This window comes from Astyanax mexicanus, chromosome 8 (assembly GCF_023375975.1).
Source record: "Astyanax mexicanus isolate ESR-SI-001 chromosome 8, AstMex3_surface, whole genome shotgun sequence".
Taxonomy (NCBI): Eukaryota; Metazoa; Chordata; class Actinopteri; order Characiformes; family Acestrorhamphidae; genus Astyanax; species Astyanax mexicanus.
Window position 1 is genome coordinate 58,345,379 of NC_064415.1, and position 20,107 is coordinate 58,365,485.

At 36.4% G+C, this 20,107-nt stretch overlaps 1 protein-coding gene across 4 annotated transcripts in view; it reads left to right on the forward strand.

Annotated features, from left to right (window-relative positions):
• tnn (tenascin N) overlaps nt 1-17,516 on the forward strand; it is a 33,002-nt gene extending 15,486 nt beyond the window's left edge. Inside the window, exons 5-17 of one of the 4 annotated variants that reach the window (XM_022677748.2) lie at nt 248-511; nt 1,637-1,819; nt 2,188-2,277; nt 6,619-6,882; nt 9,328-9,591; nt 10,758-11,021; nt 11,412-11,542; nt 12,260-12,398; nt 13,077-13,228; nt 13,954-14,050; nt 14,235-14,399; nt 15,494-15,657; nt 16,848-17,516. In XM_022677748.2, the coding sequence (XP_022533469.2) occupies nt 248-511; nt 1,637-1,819; nt 2,188-2,277; nt 6,619-6,882; nt 9,328-9,591; nt 10,758-11,021; nt 11,412-11,542; nt 12,260-12,398; nt 13,077-13,228; nt 13,954-14,050; nt 14,235-14,399; nt 15,494-15,657; nt 16,848-16,967 (2,297 nt within the window). In that variant the 3' untranslated portion in view covers nt 16,968-17,516. The remainder of the gene's footprint in view (nt 1-247; nt 512-1,636; nt 1,820-2,187; nt 2,278-6,618; nt 6,883-9,327; nt 9,592-10,757; nt 11,022-11,411; nt 11,543-12,259; nt 12,399-13,076; nt 13,229-13,953; nt 14,051-14,234; nt 14,400-15,493; nt 15,658-16,847) is intronic. The other 3 variants (XM_022677749.2, XM_049481915.1, XM_022677750.2) reach the window with 3 other exon arrangements.
• Nucleotides 17,517-20,107: the final 2,591 nt, after the last annotated feature.

Sequence of the window (20,107 nt, forward strand, 5' to 3'; positions counted from 1 at the left end):
TTAATGATGGGTGTGGTTCATTTTGTGCGTGACGTAAAATAAACCAATCAGAGAGTCTCTTGCTCATCATTCCCTGTAAGAATAATGTGACTCTGAACTCTGACTTTGGCCGATTGCTATTTTAACGGCGCAGCTACCTGGATGTGTCCAACGCTACTGTTTGTGTGTTTTTGACTCTGTGTTGAATTCAGGTTAATGTAGCTTGGTGTTGATTGGTGTAATTAATGTAAGCCCCTGCCCCCTGCAGTGTTGGGTCCGCAGGGCCTGCGGTTGGTGACGGTGACGGACGTGTCTCTGCTGGTGGAGTGGGAGCGCGTGCAGGGAGCCGAGTACTACGTACTGTCCTACCATCCCGAGGGAGATAAGAGGTCTGTGCAGGAGGTTCAGGTGCCGAACACAGAGAACACTTACCTGATCACCGGCCTGAAGCCCGGCGTCACCTACCTCGTACAGGTGTACGCCGTCATCAAGGGCGTCAGCAGCGACTCCGACCGCATTACCGCCACTACAGGTATCAACCATCAACCAATCACAGCTCACCGCCTACTGTCACAATACCTATCAGCTATAATCACACTTTTCTTTTTTATATATTAAAAATATTTATGATTTGCATGCATGAATGTGTAAAATTTATTTAGGCTAAATTCAGGTTTTAACTGTTCTTTTTTTTAGTGTTGTAAATCATGATCTACTGTAGGATGGGTTTAGTTATTATACAGACTTGTGTGATAAATGTGACAATATAATGACAAAAAAGTCTAAAAACAGCTCTGAAAAATAAGAGATCACTTAAAAATGATGAGTTTCTTTGATTTTACCAAATTGAAAACCTCTGGAATATAATCAAGAGGAAGATGGATGATCACAAACCATCAAACCACCAAACTGAACTCAAACCTAAAAGCAGTGTGTAAGACTGGTGGAGGGGAACATGCCAAGATGCATGAAAACGGTGAAAAACCAGGGTTATTCCACCAAATATGAACTTGTTTTATTTGCATCATTTAAGGTTTGAAAAACAATTTTTTTTGTTATTTCAGCCATTTATTATTTTTATTTCTTATCTTAGTTTTAACATAAACCTATAAATAGCAAAATCAGAGAAACTGATTCAGAAAATGAAGTGCTCTCTTCATTTTTTTCAGAGCTGTATCTCTCATATCTATTTTTCTACAAAAGAACACATAAAGAGTTTAGAGAAGATTAAATATAATTATTACTAATAGATAAAAAAATAAAAGGAAAAATAAAGGTTTTACGCTGAGAAGTTTAATGTGTTCCGTATTTTTTTTGTTTATTATTACCATGAATATTCGCTTTTTATTGTTCAGTGTTATCCAGCATGTGCAGAGTGAATTAAAAGTTTAAAATGCAGCAGATGGGGTTTTATTGGGATGGTTGTTTGCAGTGGAATGTAAGGATGTGTGTTGAGCCCTAAAGCGAGTGACTGTGGTTTTGTTCCTGGATCTTCTGAAGAGCTTTAGCCTCCATTAAAGCGTGAGAAATGTGTTAATCATCTGTTTCTGAAGATCAGGAAGACGCTCCACATGGAGACACTGTCAGTTTTTGGTTATTTGTCTTGTTTGTGTAGATTTTGCCGTTTTTAAAGCATTTCTTGGCCTGTTTTTTGTAGATTTGTCGGGTGTGGGAGGACTCCGCGTGCTGGGTCAGACTGAGGACTCTATACAGGTGGACTGGCAGAACCCTGAGGCTGAGGTGGACTTCTTTAAACTGCGCCACGCTGACCCCGCTGGCCTGGAGGAGCAGGAGAACGTGGCCAGGACTCAGGAGGCCAGAACCATGCACACCATCGTAGGTCAGTTATCTAGAGATATAGAGAGTCAGAAATTACACTAACAAATGATGCGTAAAATGCACCTAAACTTTTTCGTAACTTTCTGCATTTGCTTTTTTTTAAGTAAATTTAATTTCAGATAAATTTAAGTAACTTCAACTCGGTTTCAAGACTTAAATTAAGTTACACAGAGTAAATAAGTTATTTTAATAAACTATACTTCATTTATTTTTACTGAATCAATCTACTTGTAAAACATATACTTAATACACTTTTCTTTTAAAATGATGTGAATTATTAATGCCTAAAATTCTAATTTGGTTTGAACAGAGAGATTAGTTTATATAGTCTCTCACCGCTGTCCTCCGTTTTTTATTTCCTTTTTATAGGTCTAAACCCGGGAACAGAGTACCAGATATCTGTGCAGGCCATCAAAGGAAGTTCAGAGGGCAAGCCTTCCCACGCCACTGGAGTCACTGGTGAGTCGAAATAAGCACAAACTTTAATTTAATAAACCTGAACCTGAGATTTAACACAGATTTCACTACTCACTACTAAAGATTCCACAGCCAACTGTCAGTGATATTATAACACAGTGAATGACAGCGACTCTGTGCTCTGTCAGTGTAAAATAACAGCACATAAACACACTACTAATCCTTGTGGAAAGCCTGAAACAGAACAACTGAAGCTGTTATAGATGCAATGGGTGCAGCAGAGTGTGAAGGTTCAATTAGCAGGGTAAGAACACAGTTCTGCTCTAAATATTACAATGCACACAACATTATGGGAGACATACCAGAGTTCAAAAGAGGACAAATTGTTGGTGCACGTCTTGCTGGAGCATCTGTGACCAAGACAGCAAGTCTTTGTGATGCATCAAGAGCCACGGTATCCAGGGTAATGTCAGCATACCACCAAGAAGGACCAACCACATCCAACAGGATTAACTGTGGACGCTGTAAGAGGAAGCTGTCTGAAAGGGATGTTCGGGTGCTAACCCGGATTGTATCCAAAAAACATAAAACCACGGCTGATCAAATCACGCAGAATTCAATGTGCACCTCAACTCTCCTGTTTCCACCAGAACTGTCCGTCACCACAATCAATTATTGTGCTCTGCATGTGAAGGTGGACAAGTGAATACTTTTGCTGGGTGTATTTTCATAAAGAGAAGAGATGCTGTTGCCAGTGTTGAGATTCTGTAAAAAAAATATAGAATAATTTTACATGCACCTTAAATCAAAGACCATTTCCTGCTAGAATCCCCCCCCCCACAGCAGCTGCCGTTAGGGAGGTTAATGTTAATGTTCGTCTGTATTTTCCTCGTCCTCAGCAGGTTCTGACTGACTGCACCTCAGTCCCGCCCCCCAGCTTTAGTCTGTGGTCTTTCAGTAGCGTAGAGAGGAAATGGCTTTTCAAGCTCCTCGGCGTCACTGAGGCTCAGACACTGAAGTATGCATTGTCCAGTGTGAGGGTTCCCCCAGCTAATGTGCTGATGCTAATGAAATGCCCAGTCTATCCTATATAAACCCTTTATTCATAGCATATAGCAAGAAAATATACAGCGTGCTCTAAAGTGTTCTTGTAGCTACATTATATATATATATATATATATATATATATATATATATATAATCAGTATGTTTAAAGAGTGCTAAAATGCAACAACTTTTTTTGTACTTATTATACTTTCAATGTATAAAAATAGTACCTAAAAACTTTAGTTCTTAACTGTACTAAAATTGAACTATTTTAAATATACTGTACTTAAGTAACATTTAAACATACTAGTCTACTTCATGTATGTAAAAAGATAATACATTTAATGAGTATTACAACTGTTACATGTTATATATGTTCCTGTCTTTTGTAAACAGAGTAGTAGGACACGTCCAGGTAGCTGCACCATTAAAATAGCAATCTGCCAAAGTCAGAGCTCACCTGGCTCTTAATTCACATTATGCCCAAAAAAAAGCTTAACCATGATCAATTAAGAGAATTAGTATATGCCTTTTGTTTTGCGTTTCGATAAGCGCAATGTGTACTTTTCCCGTCGTTATGATAGCAAAGCTCCACAGTGCACGGCTCGCATATTTCTTATTTTATTTGTACTGAGAGAGGAGTCGTCTCTCACTCTGTATAAAAATGGAGATAAAGATCATCTTATATGGTGTTTTTATGTTTCCTAGCATATTTTATTAGGATTTCTGAAATTGTACCTGCAATTCTAAATACAGACTCAAATATAGATGCTAAAATTCTGTTTTCTGGCGGCATAATGGACTTTCTGTTCTACCTTCACTGCGTTTCTGCTGAACAGACCATGCCGACCTCAGGGGTCCGTGTCCCTCCACTGAGTGTTTGATGGATAAACTGTTTTCCACACAGTGAAAAGCCACAAGCCCCCCCCCCCCTCTCCTCCAAGACCCCTATACATCTCTGGAATTCCCATCCTGCTGCTTATTTTACAGTATGATGATGATTAAGTGGTTAAGGACAGAAGGACATGGTGGTTCGTCTGTCTGTACTCTATTTTCTGAAGCGCAGCTACTGAAATTTGTGATTATACTGCAAAAAATTATTCCTTATCAAGTGAAATCCTCTTTAATGTGATCTAAACATCATGTATTTCTAATTTTAAGATTATCGAGGTAATATTATAATAGAAAATAACTTCTTCTAACATATTTCTAGCTTCTTTGCGCTTTTTAAGTGATTTAATCTACTAAAAGTGTCTTATTTTACTGCTTAATTCATTTTTCAACATGAGTTCCCTAAATAGTGCGTTTGGTGTCTCTTTACACCGTTTTGTGCTCATCCATCACACTACAGTGACCAGAACTGTCTCAAAGGGCATCCAAGAGAAAGATAAATATAGTTATATAAATATATTTATATAAATATATATATTTTGAATATATATATTGAATAAATATATTTATATATTGAATAATATTTAAATGCATTGTTTTTTATGATTAATTAAATAACTCATTAATTGAAATTCATTGAGTTTTGAGTTTTAAGAGTTCTTGCATCTTGGCATCATGTTCTCCTCCACCAGTCTTACACACTGCTTTTGGATAACTTTATGCTGCTTTACTCCTGATGTAAAAGTTCAAGCAGTTCAGTTTGGTGGTTTGATGGTTTGTGATCATCCATCTTCCTCTTGATTATATTCCAGAGGTTTTCAATTTGATAAATATAGATATTTTTGCTTACTTCACTGAACTATTTTTTTGTTTGTTTTATAAAAGCAATAATGCTTAGAACAAAAGGAAATATCTGCCAGCAAAATAAGACACTTTCAGTAGCTTAAGTGACTCAAAAATAGGAAAAAGTACAATTTTTAATTGTATCTTTAAAATTCTGAAAACGATGCTAAAATGAGAAAGTCAGAAACTTTAACTAGATTTCAGACTATTTTAACTTGCTAAGATTTTAGTTTTTGCAGTCAAACAGCAGATACGGTTCAGCAGTAGGTCAGAATTATGTTACAGGACTACAAAAGCAGCACTGTGGTTCTTCTTTTCTCAGTTTTTTATGGTAAAATAACAACAAAACTCCTGTGCTTTTCTGGCGCTCCATCGTTCTGCTGTTCTGTTTCACTGATGCTGCTGTTGTTTTCTGCAGTCTGTTGGAGAGTTTTCTAGTATTTTCTGGTGTTTTGTTTCACTATAAACCTCAAATCAATTTAATAAATACAACTTACATTAATAAACACAGTTTCCAGGAGAGATTTGGATGCCTGTGTTCTCTAAATGCATCATTATTGAATTTCCGTGATGCAGGTATTGTGGTGACACCGCGCTGACCCTGCTTCAGTCTCGGAGGAATACTTTAGATGATGATGACTTTAGCAGGTCTTCACACTTCCCCACCGCTAACGCCGCTGGCTAATCTCCAGTAAACCCAGCCAGTCATGAACACACACCGCCAATTATTCACTCCAATACACACTGCCTGGCCAGAGAAACATCACACACTTTTAAAATATTACAATAACTTTGATTATGTCATGCATTCACAACATTTATTCCTGTCCAGAACTGCATTAACTTCTTCTCAAGTTCTTGTATTGATAATGGAGAGTTTTTAACAAATCTCCTTTAGTCTCTTTCTTATGACGTCGCATCAATGTCAAAAATCGAGGGTCCTAAAATACCAGGTGGAAAAAATAACCTGCATTTTTTTTCATATTTTGCATGTGTGAATTTACGCCTCACGAGTAAAAGGAAATCGTGTGGGTGCTGAACAAAATATCGCTCCCGAGCTTCATTTTCCTCCTTCTTGGGTGTTCTTCTTCTCAAGTTCTTAATGGATAATGGAAATTTGGAGCACTTAGAGTTTTCCCACATGGTCGTTTTTAACAAATGAGAAGCTACTCCCTGCATCAGTCAGAGTTAAACAAAATCAATACAGTAATTATGGAGCCTGGGCTGTAAGAAGATTGCTAACACCGTTAAACTGAGCTACAGCACAATGGCCAGGGTCAGACATGAGTTTTGCCAGCTCTATCAGCTCACTGTTCTAGAAGGGAGCCTCTCCTGAAGCTGATGCACAAGAAAGCCTGCAAACGGTTTGCTGAAGACAAGCAGTCCAAGAGCATGGATTACTGGACCCATGTCCTGTGTTTTGACCAGACCAAGATGCACTTGTTTGGATCAGATGTTCATTTACTGTCCTTAATATACTCAGAAAATAATATTTCATCATATTGTGATGAAATTTTATTCTAATACAGAACATAAAACCAAAACCGATGTCATTTATTGTCTAAACCTCTCGATACCTTATCCGATCTCTCTGCTCCACAGATATCGATGCTCCACCCAAGCTGGTGACCAGAGAGGTCACGGAGACCTCGGCGACCGTGGCGTGGGACCGGGTTCGAGCCGAGATTGACGGCTACATTCTGAGCTACAGCTCCGCTGAGGGGAGGAGCCAGGAGATCCAGGTCGGAGCAGATGCTACGTCCTATAAGCTAACCTCTCTGAAGCCTGGCGTCCTCTACACCATCTTCATCTCCGCCTACAAGGGCTCTCGCTCCAGCAGGAAGAGCTCCACCGAGGCTGAGACCGGTAAGATGCTCAACCAGAGACAACCAGAGGCCACCAGGGTTTAGCATCAATGATTTTTTTGGCTTTATTTATTGAGTTTTTCCTGTAATTCCTCAGGTGTAGTCCATTAATCCCACAGTTCTGTAGTCCTCTCATCTCCTTTAGTCTCTTTCTTATGGCGTCACATCAATGTCAGAAATCGAGGGCACTAAAATACTAGGTGAAAAAATTAATCTGCGTGTTTTAACATTTTGTGTAAATTTACTCGTCTTAATTGGAAGTAAAAAAAGGGAATTGTGTGCGCGCTAATCAAACTGTCACTCCCGAGCTTCATTTTCCTCACAGTTGGCTGCTCTTTTAGTTCGGACGCGGCTTTTGCACTCGAGTGTAGATAAGGGGTGGTTTTGACAGTTTGGCGGGGGGCGGGGTCAGAGTCACCTCCCTCAGCAAATGCTATTGGCTACTACCAACAGCTGGAGGAGGACAGAGGAAGAAGGACAGCAGGAGAGCCAGTTGTTTGGATGTTAGCATAGCTAAGCTAAGCTAGCTAACTCTCCTGCTTTCCTTCTTACTCGTCCTTCTCCGGCTGTTGGTAGTAGGCGGTCCGTCCAAACCCTGGAGATATCGGCCAATAGCATTCGCTGAGGAAGGTGAACCTGACCCCAACCCAAAACTGTCAAAACCACCCTTTGATCACTAATTTCTGAGTGTGGAGAGGAAACATATTATATAAATATATATATATATATATATGTTTTTAACATGATTATTGATAGTGGAAAGTGTCTAAGCTATCTGTAATACAGGTTTAGTATGTTTTTATTGATATGAGCCGCTGTGATTGGCTGTAAAGTGAACAATCGGGGGTACAGGGCCGTATAGTCGGGCTGGTTCTGGTTCTCTGGGCCTCTTCTTACGGCTGGAAGGTAAAGCAGTGGAACAGAAGCTGACCGGGATCATAACTCACGCGCTGGTACGGCTGATGGACGCTGTGATCTGAGAGCTCCCGGAGGTGCCCGGCTGTTCCGGCCTCGCCGTGTTATTCTTTCCCCTCTCCTCCGCATGCCTGAGTGATGGAAGGAGCATGTGTTTCAGTGACCCGCGCACTGAACTGTGGGAAAAAACCTCTGTAGCTCTGCTACTGCGCTCCATTTACTACCTGACTTTAGCTGAAAATCTAAAATCATTCAGATTTAACCCATAAGAGCCCAAACGCTCATTATCAATACAAAATCTAAAACTAAATCAGATTAATCCTCCTGTTTTGTTTATTTGTCAGGAACAGTAATGGTACTCTCGGGTCAGATTGACCCCTTTTAGGTTTAATTGTCCAAAGGAAACCAAAAAAAATACTAAAAAGCAGTGTGAATATTTAATTACTAACTCCATTACTAATTATTCTATCAATATTCAATATCAATAATTAGTGCAATGGTGCTCCTTACCTCTAACAGGAAATGGTGGTTCAATCAGGATTATTCACTTATTTTTCAAAAAAAAAAAATACCTGTTCAAACTTTTTTTATTTTTTAATTAAATGTACCTTCTTTTCATAGACTAATTAATACATTTGTATTTTAACAATGATTTATTTGTGTTTTAAAAAAAATCAGCAATCATATTTCAGCATACTAATTTTGGACAAAATAGATGAATTTTACCTGCAGTACAGCACACAACCGCCAGGGGGCGTAAAAGAAGGCATCTGAAGGAAAATAATAAATTTGTATACAATTTTTATTCTAATTTATTCTTTCAGATCTGAATTATCTCCAGTTTTCTGTTTTCTGTAATACATAGATAAGTCTAAAAGATAAAAAATATACATAGCAAAAAAATCCTAAAATAACTCTGCCCTTGGAAGCCTGTGTGTAATATTTTATATTGATATATCTTTTTTATATAAACTAGTATATAAATTAGTACTTTGTTACTCTGTTTTTGCAGTGGGCGGGGCCAAGCTACTCTTTAATTGGTTTATTAACTTGTTCATTGGCTGGTTCATGGTCTATTCTGATGGACATTTTAAAATCTTAATGCATAAAAGTTAAAAAATTCAATATATTTAACTGAGGTAAAGTGATGCTTAAGGTTCTGCTGGTTCTAATTTTTCGGGACGAGTCAATGAACATATTCTTTAAACTTTTATTCCTTAAGTTTTGTTTTGTGAAGCTCTGTGAGAATCTTGTTGAACTGATTTTGTTCTTTATCTGGTAAAATTCCTCGATTTTGTTGTAGTGTTCTCCTGGTTCTTACACAGGGTTCTCTACAGAACTTGAGGAACGAGACTGAGAACCACAGATCTTTATCTTATTTATCAGCTGCAGGCAAAACTCATATAATCTTATATTAATTTGTGTTTTTAACACCTTTATTTCATGTTTTACCACAATATCTGATCTCCTGATCTCCTGATCTTTATCTGTAGAGCTGTATTAACCTGGTTTAATAATTAATGGCTTCTAGAACTAGACGCTCCTACTAACCTCTTGGTGCGGGAGGTGACGGAGGACTCGGCGCTGGTGGCGTGGGACAGGGTTCGAGCGGAGGTTGATGGATACATGCTGAGCTACAGTTCTGCTGACGGCTCGGGTCAGGAGGTCCGGGTCGGAGCAGACGACGCCACCTACAGGTTCAGTGGTCTGAGGCCTGGAGTCGTCTATACGTTCTACGTCTGGGCCGTCAAGGGCTCTCGATCCAGCAGAAAAGATTCAACACAGGCTGAGACAGGTCTTCTCAATATACTGTGTTCTTTTATACATGCAGCTCTGGAAAACAATAAGAAAACACTTAAAAATGATGAGTTTCTTTGATTTTACCAAATTAAAAACCTCTGGAATATAATCAAGAGGAAGATGGATGATCACAAACCATCAAACCACCAAACTGAACTGCTTGAATTTTTACACCAGGAGTAAAGCAGCATAAAGTTATCCAAAAGCAGTGTGTAAGACTGGTGGAGGAGGAGAACATGATGCTAAGATGCATGAAAAAAAACTTTGATGAAAAAACAGGGTTATTGCACCAAATATTGATTTCTTTGCATTATTTGCATTATAAAACAACAATGTTCATTTTACTCAAACATAAACCTATAAATAGCAAAATCAGAGAAACTGATTCAGAAACTGAAGTGCTCTCTTCATTTTTTTTAGAGCTATATATAGAATTGTAGCAAATTAATGTTAAAAATCTATTCTGTGACGTTTTGTTTGGTTGAACATAAAGGCTTAAAGTGTATTTCGTTGCTGTCCAATGAACAAAACAAGTATCTCCAAAAAGTAGAGAGAAAGTAAAGAGAAAAAACCTTCTAAACTGTCAATGAAAGTCAAAGTTTCTCATCATTTTCAAGTATTTCTATTGGTCCGTTCATCAATAAATGTTGTCACAGTGTAAGAGACAGTTTGTTTGTTAAAATTATGTAGTAAACTAAAAACTGACAAAAATGGAGATACTTTTTTTTTTTCATTTTTATTGGACAGCGACAGTTTATTATTTGTCCTGTTAAAAGTAGAAGTAGAAGATGAGCCAACGCAAACAGAATTTTGCTCTTTAAAACTCTTTCTAAAAACTAAAAACAAAAAGGTAATTGACATTTTTCAGCCTGGAACTTGAAAAGGATACTAAGTAATTTTAAAAGCTTTGGGATTTCAGTGAATCACAGTAAGAGCTATTATTCACTAATGGAGAAAACATGGAAGTACTTTCTGTACACTGTAAATTACACCAAAAGGGCATGGACAGCTCATCCAGGAGGTCTTCTCCTGCAAGATCAGAGAAAATCAGAGAAAATCATATATTTTTATATGTGTTGGATTGTATATAAAGCAGCTGCATGCTCCTGCTGTAGATCTGTAGAGCTGTATTAACCTGGTTTAATAATTCATGGCTTCTAGAACTAGACGCTCCTACTAACCTCTTGGTGCGGGAGGTGACGGAGGACTCGGCGCTGGTGGCGTGGGACAGGGTTCGGGCGGAGGTTGATGGATACATGCTGAGCTACAGTTCTGCTGACGGCTCGGGTCAGGAGGTCCGGGTCGGAGCAGACGACGCCACCTACAGGTTCAGTGGTCTGAGGCCTGGAGTCGTCTATACGTTCTACGTCTGGGCCGTCAAGGGCTCTCGATCCAGCAGAAAAGATTCAACACAGGCTGAGACAGGTCTAATAATCCAGCGTGGCTTTAATACTCTCTCAGTTTTTACGTTTTAACTGTTTGAGGCCGAATGAAGGAAGGAAACTTGGTTTAGTTTGGGACACTAGATCCTTCAGAAACTGGAATAATCTCTTAAATGCTCAGTTTATTCTTTAGTTTTTATATATTTAGGCCACTAGATGGAGTAAAGGAGAGGATAAATGGATAGTGGAGTAGTGCATACTGTAGATTTTAGAGCAATTTAGTGATGTTCTGTCGTCTACATCTGATGAAAGTCTAGTTTAAAGCTCCTGTTTTGAAGGCGGTTAATGTGAAATGACCATAGTTCTGTATTTTGAAACTTAATGGACATTAAAATAAAATAAAATTCTTGTAATTTGATGTTTTAATTTCCAGAAATTGATGCTCCCAAGAATCTGAAGGCTGCTGATGTGAAAACGGACTCTGCAGCTCTGAGCTGGAAGCCTCCGCAGGCTCGCATCGACGGATACGTCCTCACCTACAGACCTGAAGACGGCAGCACACAGGTACGCTCTGCGGTGTGCTGAGATTCCCAGCATGCTTTGTTTAAAAAGGATATTCTGTATAGGAAAAAAGGAGGGGGTCATATTGTTATAGTTGATCAGTGTGCACACAGCTCTGGAAAATATAATAGAGCACTTAAAAATGATGAATTTCTTTGATTTTACCAAATTAAAAACCTCTGGAATATAATCAAGAGGAAGATGGATGATCACAAACCATCAAACCACCAAACTGAACTGCTTGAATTTTTACACCAGGAGTAAAGCAGCATAAAGTTATCCAAAAGCAGTGTGTAAGACTGGTGGAGGAGGAGAACATGATGCCAAGATGCATGAAATTAAAACTGTGATTAAAAACCAACCAGGGTTATTCCACCAATTATTGATTATTTCTGAACTCTTAAACTTTATGAATATGAACTTGTTTGTTTTCTTTGCATTATTTGAGATTATCTGAAAGTTCTGCATCTTTTTTGTTATTTCAGTCATTTTTCATTTTCTGTAAATAAATGCTCTAAATGAGAATATTTTTATTTGTAATTTGGGAGAAATGTTGTCTGTAGTTTATAGAATAAAACAACAATGTTCATTTTACTCAAACATAAACCTATAAATAGCAAAATCAGAGAAACTGATTCAGAAACTGAAGTGATCTCTTAATTTTTTTTACAGAGCTGTATTTTGATATTTGTGCATTTTTGTGTTTGATGTTAATTTAAGGCTGTGGAGAAGAAGCTCGCTGCAGGAGAGAGCAGGATGGCGCTCTCTGGTCTGGCGATGGGAAAGAAGTACATCGTTACTCTGATAGCGTACAGAGGATCCAAGAGGAGTAAAGTGGTGGAGATCACTTTCAGTACCGGTAATATAACCTGTTTCTACTGTAGCAGTGTAGAGTTTAGAGTGTAGAGTTGTTTAATGTTGTTTAATATGTTAAAAAATATTTATTTGCACACATAAAGATTTCAGAATGTTCAAAACATTCAATATATACCGTTTTCCTCAACATTAAGCTTTTTCAGCACCTATAAAAAATGGGATAAGCTATTATAACACTTAATGTAAACTATTTTTTTAACTATTAGGCGCAAAATCGACAGTGTGCCTTATAATTTGGAGCCCCTTATGTATGAATTCTACAAGTCAGGAGTGAGTTCCAGTAACAGGAGTGTGTTTTAGTAACAGGAGCAATTTTTTTTAATCAGAAATATGAATTATTTTAACATGCAGTCAGCAATTTCTTTAAAATACAGACTTTCTTGAGATAAAATAGGTAAAGGAATTAGTGGACTTGCATTTTTAAACATGCTTTTTTAATCTCACATGAGTTTTGTAAACATCTTCAGATTAGAAATATTGTAAAAAATGAAGTAAAACTGCCTGATTTTGATCTGTACATGTTTTGAATAGAATAAAAGAATATATGTGTTATTAGATTTGTTAGTTGACAAAAGATGAAAAATAAGTTTAATTTGGACGAGTTACAACAAGCAAATGGCTCATTGTTTTATATGATGTATGGGTTTTTTTGTTGTTACAGTGGGAATAGCGTACCCCTTCCCGATGGACTGCACTCAGATCATGAAGAACGGAAACACGGAGAGCGGAGTTTATACCATCTACGTGGCGAATAATCGCAGCAGAGCCATGCAGGTTTACTGCGACATGACCACAGACGGAGGCGGCTGGATCGTGAGTCAAATCAAAAGTTTTATTCCAAATAAATTAAAATATTTCCTTACAAATAGCTATAAAAAAAATATAAACTCCCTTTAGTGTTAAATCAAGAGGTAAAGTTTACACTAGCCTGTAACACAGTAGGGAAATTAATTAATGTCTTAATTATTACATTAAATTAAAAACAAAACCACAGAAATTATGATATTGAAAATGCAAAATACATGAAATGCAATAATTCCAGCACCAATCTTTTCTTTTTCTTTAAAGTACAATACTGGCTCTGTACAGCCCTGTACATCATCACAGCTTTTCTTCAGAATAGTAAATAAAATAACATTGCTGTTCCCGTAATAAATGAGCTGCTGGAGCTCCTTCACAGCGTCAACCAGCAGCTCAGTTTCCTCTGCTGAGAAGAGTTTGTTGAACACGTCCAGGTAGCTGCACCATTACAATAGCAATCCACCAAAGACTCACCAAAGAGCTCACCTGATCTACTCTTAAAGAGAATGATGAGCTCCTAAAGAGACAATCTGATTGGTTTATTTATTTCACGTTACGCCCAAAATTAACCACACCCATGATATAATTAAGAGAATTAGTACATTAAGACTAATTAAGCTTTGCATTTTGAGCTGCGCAGGGTGTACTTTTCCCGTGGTTATGATAGCAAAGACACACTGACACGCATTAAATCAAGCTGCTCAATGTTTTTTTTTTTTTCTCTGTCCACGACTCAGGTTGTTCAGAAACGCGACACTGGAAAGATGGACTTCATGAAGCGCTGGAGGCAGTACACTCAAGGCTTCGGGGAACTGACTGAGGAGTTCTGGCTCGGTAAATAAATATGATATATTTATAATATATATATATATATATATATATATATTAATACATATTACAGTATATAGTACTAAAACATGAGATTGTCGTTTAGTTTTTACAATTTTCCATGCACCAAATTCTGATGTCTGATTTAATATATGATATATTTCTCTGTGTGCTGTGCTGTATTGTCCAGGCTTGGAGAAAATATATGAGCTGACCAACACGCCGACTCAGTACGAAATACGTTTTGATCTGGGGCTCGGAAACGAAAGAGTCTACGCTGTTTACGACAACTTTAAACTCGGAACATCCAAACAGAAATATAAGCTGACTATCGGAAACTACAAAGGAAATGCAGGTTAGGATGGATGGGCGTGGCTAAACACAACTGTGTAACTCTGTTTAAAATTAACATTTAATCAGAAATCAATAGTAAAAGTGATAATGCATAAGCTAACAGAAGCTAATGTAGCTCATAGCTAATTAAAAAAGTGTATGCTTTAAATAAAACAACAACAAAAAGCACATAAATGTGCAGAATTCCTTTTATGTCCGTATATTGTCTGTATATTTGAATCTGTAACAATTAAAATACACTTTTTTCTGCTTTTTTAATCTCTTCCTCTTCTTCAGGTTGTTTCTTTAGTTTCACCATGTGCTCTTTAGCATTTTGCTAAATTTGTTTGTCTTGTCTCCTCCCTTTTCTCTGCCTAAGCCCTGCCTAATCTCATTTATAGCCCCGCCCTCTCGTTATCTCCTCCAGGTGTTCCTTGTCTGTCTCTATGAACAGTATACACAGCCTACAGTATTTAACCTGTTTAACCTTTAGATAGACATGTCATAGTCATAGTATGTTACTGAAACTGCATGTAATAGTGGACCAATGAAAATCAAGTATGTCCAAAACAGCAAAAAAAAAAAAAACCTTCCAAACTTTCTAAACTGGATGTCAATTTAAAAAAAAGAGTTTATTTTTAGGTAATTTGAAGTATTTATTTTGTATTTTGTATTCTGTTCATCAAGAAATTTTGATAAAGTGTAACTAAAAAAATGGAGATACTCGTTTAAAATATAATAATAATTCATAGAAAAAAATATTTAAAATTTAGTTGTCAGATTGTCAACTTTAAATCCACTGTATAGTATGGACAGAAGTATTGGCACACCTAATTTAGACATTTTAAAATAAAAATAAAATAAAATAAGTTTTATTTATAGCTATTTTCACAGGTGACTAAAATCCAGGTGACTGAACTGCATATTCAAATTCATATTAATGCCTATTGGGTTTCAAAAAGAACATTATAAAGTTATCTTGTAGTTGTTTATGTGTATATATATACTTATGTCCATATTTATAATTAGCTTATTTATTAATGTATTCAATATCAAGCTGGTTAATTGCTTATATATTTATATATATATTTTTTTCTTTCTTAAAATTGTACGTAGGTGATGCCATGACCTACCACCAGGGTCGCCCCTTCTCCACAATGGACAACGACAACGACATCGCTCTAGGAAACTGTGCCCTCACTCACCGCGGTGCCTGGTGGTACAAAAACTGCCATCTGGCAAACCTTAACGGCAAATTCGGAGACAACAGACACAGTATGGTAAGATTTGATCTCAGCAGAGAAAGTCTTATACGCACCGATTATATAATCACAAAGTTTTTAAAATAGAATGCATTATAAACATATAAATGTCTCAGCAATGAAAAAAAATAAAATAAATAAAACCCAAATGTTTACCCAGGCCAAAACCTGATATAAAATACAAAACATAATATACCAATGTGTAAATTCCAAATTTAGACAGTGAAAGTCTTATTAAACTTATAAACCTAAATACAGCGATGCAGTGGAATCAGGGGTTCTCAACTCCTGTTACTGCCACTCACTCCTGTTACTGCCACTCACTCCTGTTACTGCCACTCACTCCTGTTACTTTTTATGTTTGGAGTTTGAGAACAGAAATGAAAGTAACAGGAGTGAGTTTTAAGCATAGAATTAGCAAAAACATGCTAAATAGCTAAATAGCGGCTATGCTAACAGCATGAGGACACTGAGCACAATCTAGTGATTTTCCCAAAACTTGTATTTAAAAAAAAGCAAACCAATAAATATTAATCTAAGGATTAGATTAGATCAGGTAACAGGACTGAGTGAGTGTTGAGATTGATCTCCTCAGTCATCGTTACAAAGAGATCAAATATACAGAAAAAAAAAAATGGGTCTTCCTGTAATCTTCAGAAAAAACAGCTGATGTCACTTCCTGTTGTAGATGTGACTTCCTGTTGTAGAATGTTCCAGATGTTTCAGATAGGCTAATGTGTTACGGTAACAGGACTGAGGGACACAACATTAAAATGTTTATTTTAAACATTAAATATGCAAAAATATATATCTCTGAAGGATTTTAATAATTATATTTCATGGTAAAGTATATATATATATAGTTACAGAGTGGGGGACAGGTAACAAATGCTATTTTTTTAGTGTACTAAGTAGTTTTTATAAGTGTTTTTAACGTCATATCTTACTTTTTTTGCAATTAGGTTAATGTACAAGAGACTATGCTTAATATGTTTAAAATTATTTTGTGTATAAAAAAATCACATTTATACATTTATCTAACTTCTTGGGGACAGAAATGGCACTTAAAACCTCAGATGTTAATTTTACAGACATGCTTTGTTTTTTTTTTAATCTCTCAGATCAGAAACACAGTAGTTTTTAGTTTCACTTTTAAATCTAAAAGTCAGAAAGAAGCTAAACTGTGTTTTTTAAACTGGATCCATCAGGGGGTGAACTGGGAGCCGTGGAAAGGACACCTCATGTCTCTGGATTACACCGAGATGAAGATCCGCCCCGTCACCACGGCCAGCCGGAAAAAGAGATCACTCAAGAGAAGATCCGCCTAAAAAACGCCAGGGAGCCAATCAGAGTCAGCGCCACGACCACGAAGCTCGGGAGTTTAACCTGTAACATAACTGGTTCTTATTTCTTATCAGGAAATTAAATATATGCTGCAATTTTTTATACCGTGTACCTAAATAAACATGACTATAAATCACATCCAGAAGCCTTATAGAAAAATAATAAATGTAATTGTGATTAAACTGATTTTTTTAAACTATCCACAGTCTGTCCACAGTCTCATCCATCAGCCAATCAGAGCCTGTATTTACGCTTAGTGTTATTTTCAGTGATTCCGACTCCGATAGTGGTTCAGTTCTACTTTATGCCACTGAACTACTTCAGCACAGTGTCCGGATCTGTAATCTGATTTTAGATTTAGGGCAGCAGTAGATGGAGATGTTTAGAAAGCAGCAGAATGTTGTGTGATCTCTTTTTTAGTACGCCTGTAATGTTTGTGTCGTTTTTAAATGTGTCCCATAGTTGAACTGTAATTGTGGCACCCATTAATGTCACATATTCTCACAAAAAAATAAAAATCTGTGAATTTAAAACACGTTTGAACACTTCTTTTTTAAATCTCACACTCATAACGCTTGTTTTAGCACAAGAACTGCTGGAATTCAACATTTAGTGACATTAAAACATTAAAACAAGCATAAAAAAAGATATATACTGCAAAAATATATTGGCAAAAACTGCTCTATATGACGAAATATATGTAAATTCATTAGATGACTGGATTAACGTAACTAAGGGTTTGAATTATCTAATGGAAAAAATAATATATAATATATATAATATATAAATAGATTTATTTAAAAAAACACTAAATCATATAGACAAAGTATTTACGTACGTTCTTAGAAATAAGACCAGGTGACTTGTTAGAAATATACATATAACAAAACATTTCAGATGTAATTTGAGCTAATGATGTAATCTGATATAATATAAATATATTATAATATATATTTTTTAATGTACAAATGTTAATTATTAATAATATTTATTTTTTTCTTTGACTCCAGCTCTGGGTATTCTGGTATGAAAATAAAATATATTTTTAGTTTTGTTAGGGATGCTCAATAATTATAGGCAATGTTAAAAAGTTTAATAAGAAACTTGTTATGTATGTTTTTATGTAATTCTTATCAAGAATTCTTAAAATAAGCAATCACAAGATCTCAGATTGAGTTAAATTAAGCTTAGATTTGGACACGAAAATCAGATTAATTTGATTGGTGACTTTTGTGCTCATTTTAAGTGCAAATAATACAAAAATAAGAACTGGGAAAATGAGAGAACTGACTTGAATGTAAAGACTTCTCTGTTTCTCACGGAAAAATAGAAAATTGGAAATGCTGTGAGCTGCTGATCTACAGAGGAAACATCTGTCCAGAAGAGGAACACGGCGGCGGAGAAGTGAAAAAAGGGATTTGGTTGCAGAGAGAGAATACTGTGGTTGCAGTACTTAAAAATACTGTACCTAGAAAGCAAAAAAGCTAAACTATTAGTTAAAAGTATAGTTAAAAAAATAATAATAATAATCGCACATTCAACTGAATTTGGTCAGTTGGGATTTGCTTGTGTCAGTATCACAATATCAGTAAATGGGAATGGTGATTTCAGGGTAAATACTATAGTAAATAAATATGTTCAGAACTCTGTGTGTTTAATTCTGCACTCTAAAAAACAGAGGTACGATACAAGTACTTTTTTGTACTCAAAGGTACACTCTTTATAATTGTACCCTCAAAGGTACAATATTGGTCTTTACAGGGTCAGATTTGTTCCCTCTGAAGTACAAAGTAATTTCTAACAGCAATAAGTACAAATTTGTACCATTTAACCTGCAGCCAAAGGGTACATTCAGTATTCTGTATCACTGCACTAATAAACAATATATATTTTAATTGCATATTTTTTATTTGAAAGCCAGACAATTTTCGATCATCAAGTTTTTGAGCCATATTTACTTGATGATAATTCAAACATTCTTATAATCTTTACTGGCATAAAAACCATGGGTACAAAAAAGGACTTTCACTGAAAGGTACTTTTTTGTACCTCAATATAAGGTACAGCCCCAGAGACAAGCTTTGTACCCTTTTAAGTACAAATCTGTACTTTCTTTTTTTAGTGTGTGTGTACACTTTCTTTCTGAACATCACTGGATCAATAGTTGTAATGCGCAGTGTTGGGCGCGTTACTTTGAAAACATAATTAGTTATAGTTACTAGTTACTTCTCCAAAAAAGTAACTGAGTTACTAACTGAGTTACTCCACTGTAAAAGTAACTAGTTACCAGACTAGTTACTAAAATTAACTATTGCATTACTTTTGTGTTACTCGGCCCCGTAACACCGCTATCCCCTAAAATGTACATGTATTGAGTTCTGAATATATGAGGTTTTAAAAAGCCCATTCATTCCTGTCATTGAGAAATTCAGCTTAGACACAAAACTCCAAATATGGGCATAAACAACATGACGTCCATTAAAGAATAAAGACACGACTGCAGTGCTCTATAATTATTCTTAGATTTTTTAGAAACCATTATTGCAAATTATTTTTATTTTATAAAGCTGGAAGTAGGGGGAGTTGAGAAGAAATAACACAGTGGAAAGGGTTAAGGGTCCTAAAATAGTCTAAACTCTAAATTAAAGAAAACTGAGGTTATTTTAAGTCACAGTATTTTTAGAAACAGGGGTTTTAGAGCAGAATTTCCCCTGTGGAAGTTTATAGGGTTTTTTTTATAGGCGCTGAGCTCACAGGTTCCTCCTGCCCGACTCCACCCACAGCCTGAACCAGAACCAGATCCAGATCCAGGGCTGAACAAGGCTGGGATTGTTGGGGAGGTGGGAGGTGGGAGGTGGGAGGTGGCTGTGGGTTACTCAGAGTCCCCAGCCGACCTTCCTGACTCTGGATCATCAGAACCTGCAGAGTTTCCACTGCTTTTCATCACTTTTCTGTTTCAACATGGTAATTAATCAATTAAATTAATCACTTATTACCCTGTAAATTTAGTTATTTAAATTCGTCTAATTCATGTAAAAGCTTTAATTAATGCAACATATTTTTTAATCTGTTCTAAAATTACACTAAAAATGTTTCAATTACTTTAATGAATAAGTGATTGTTT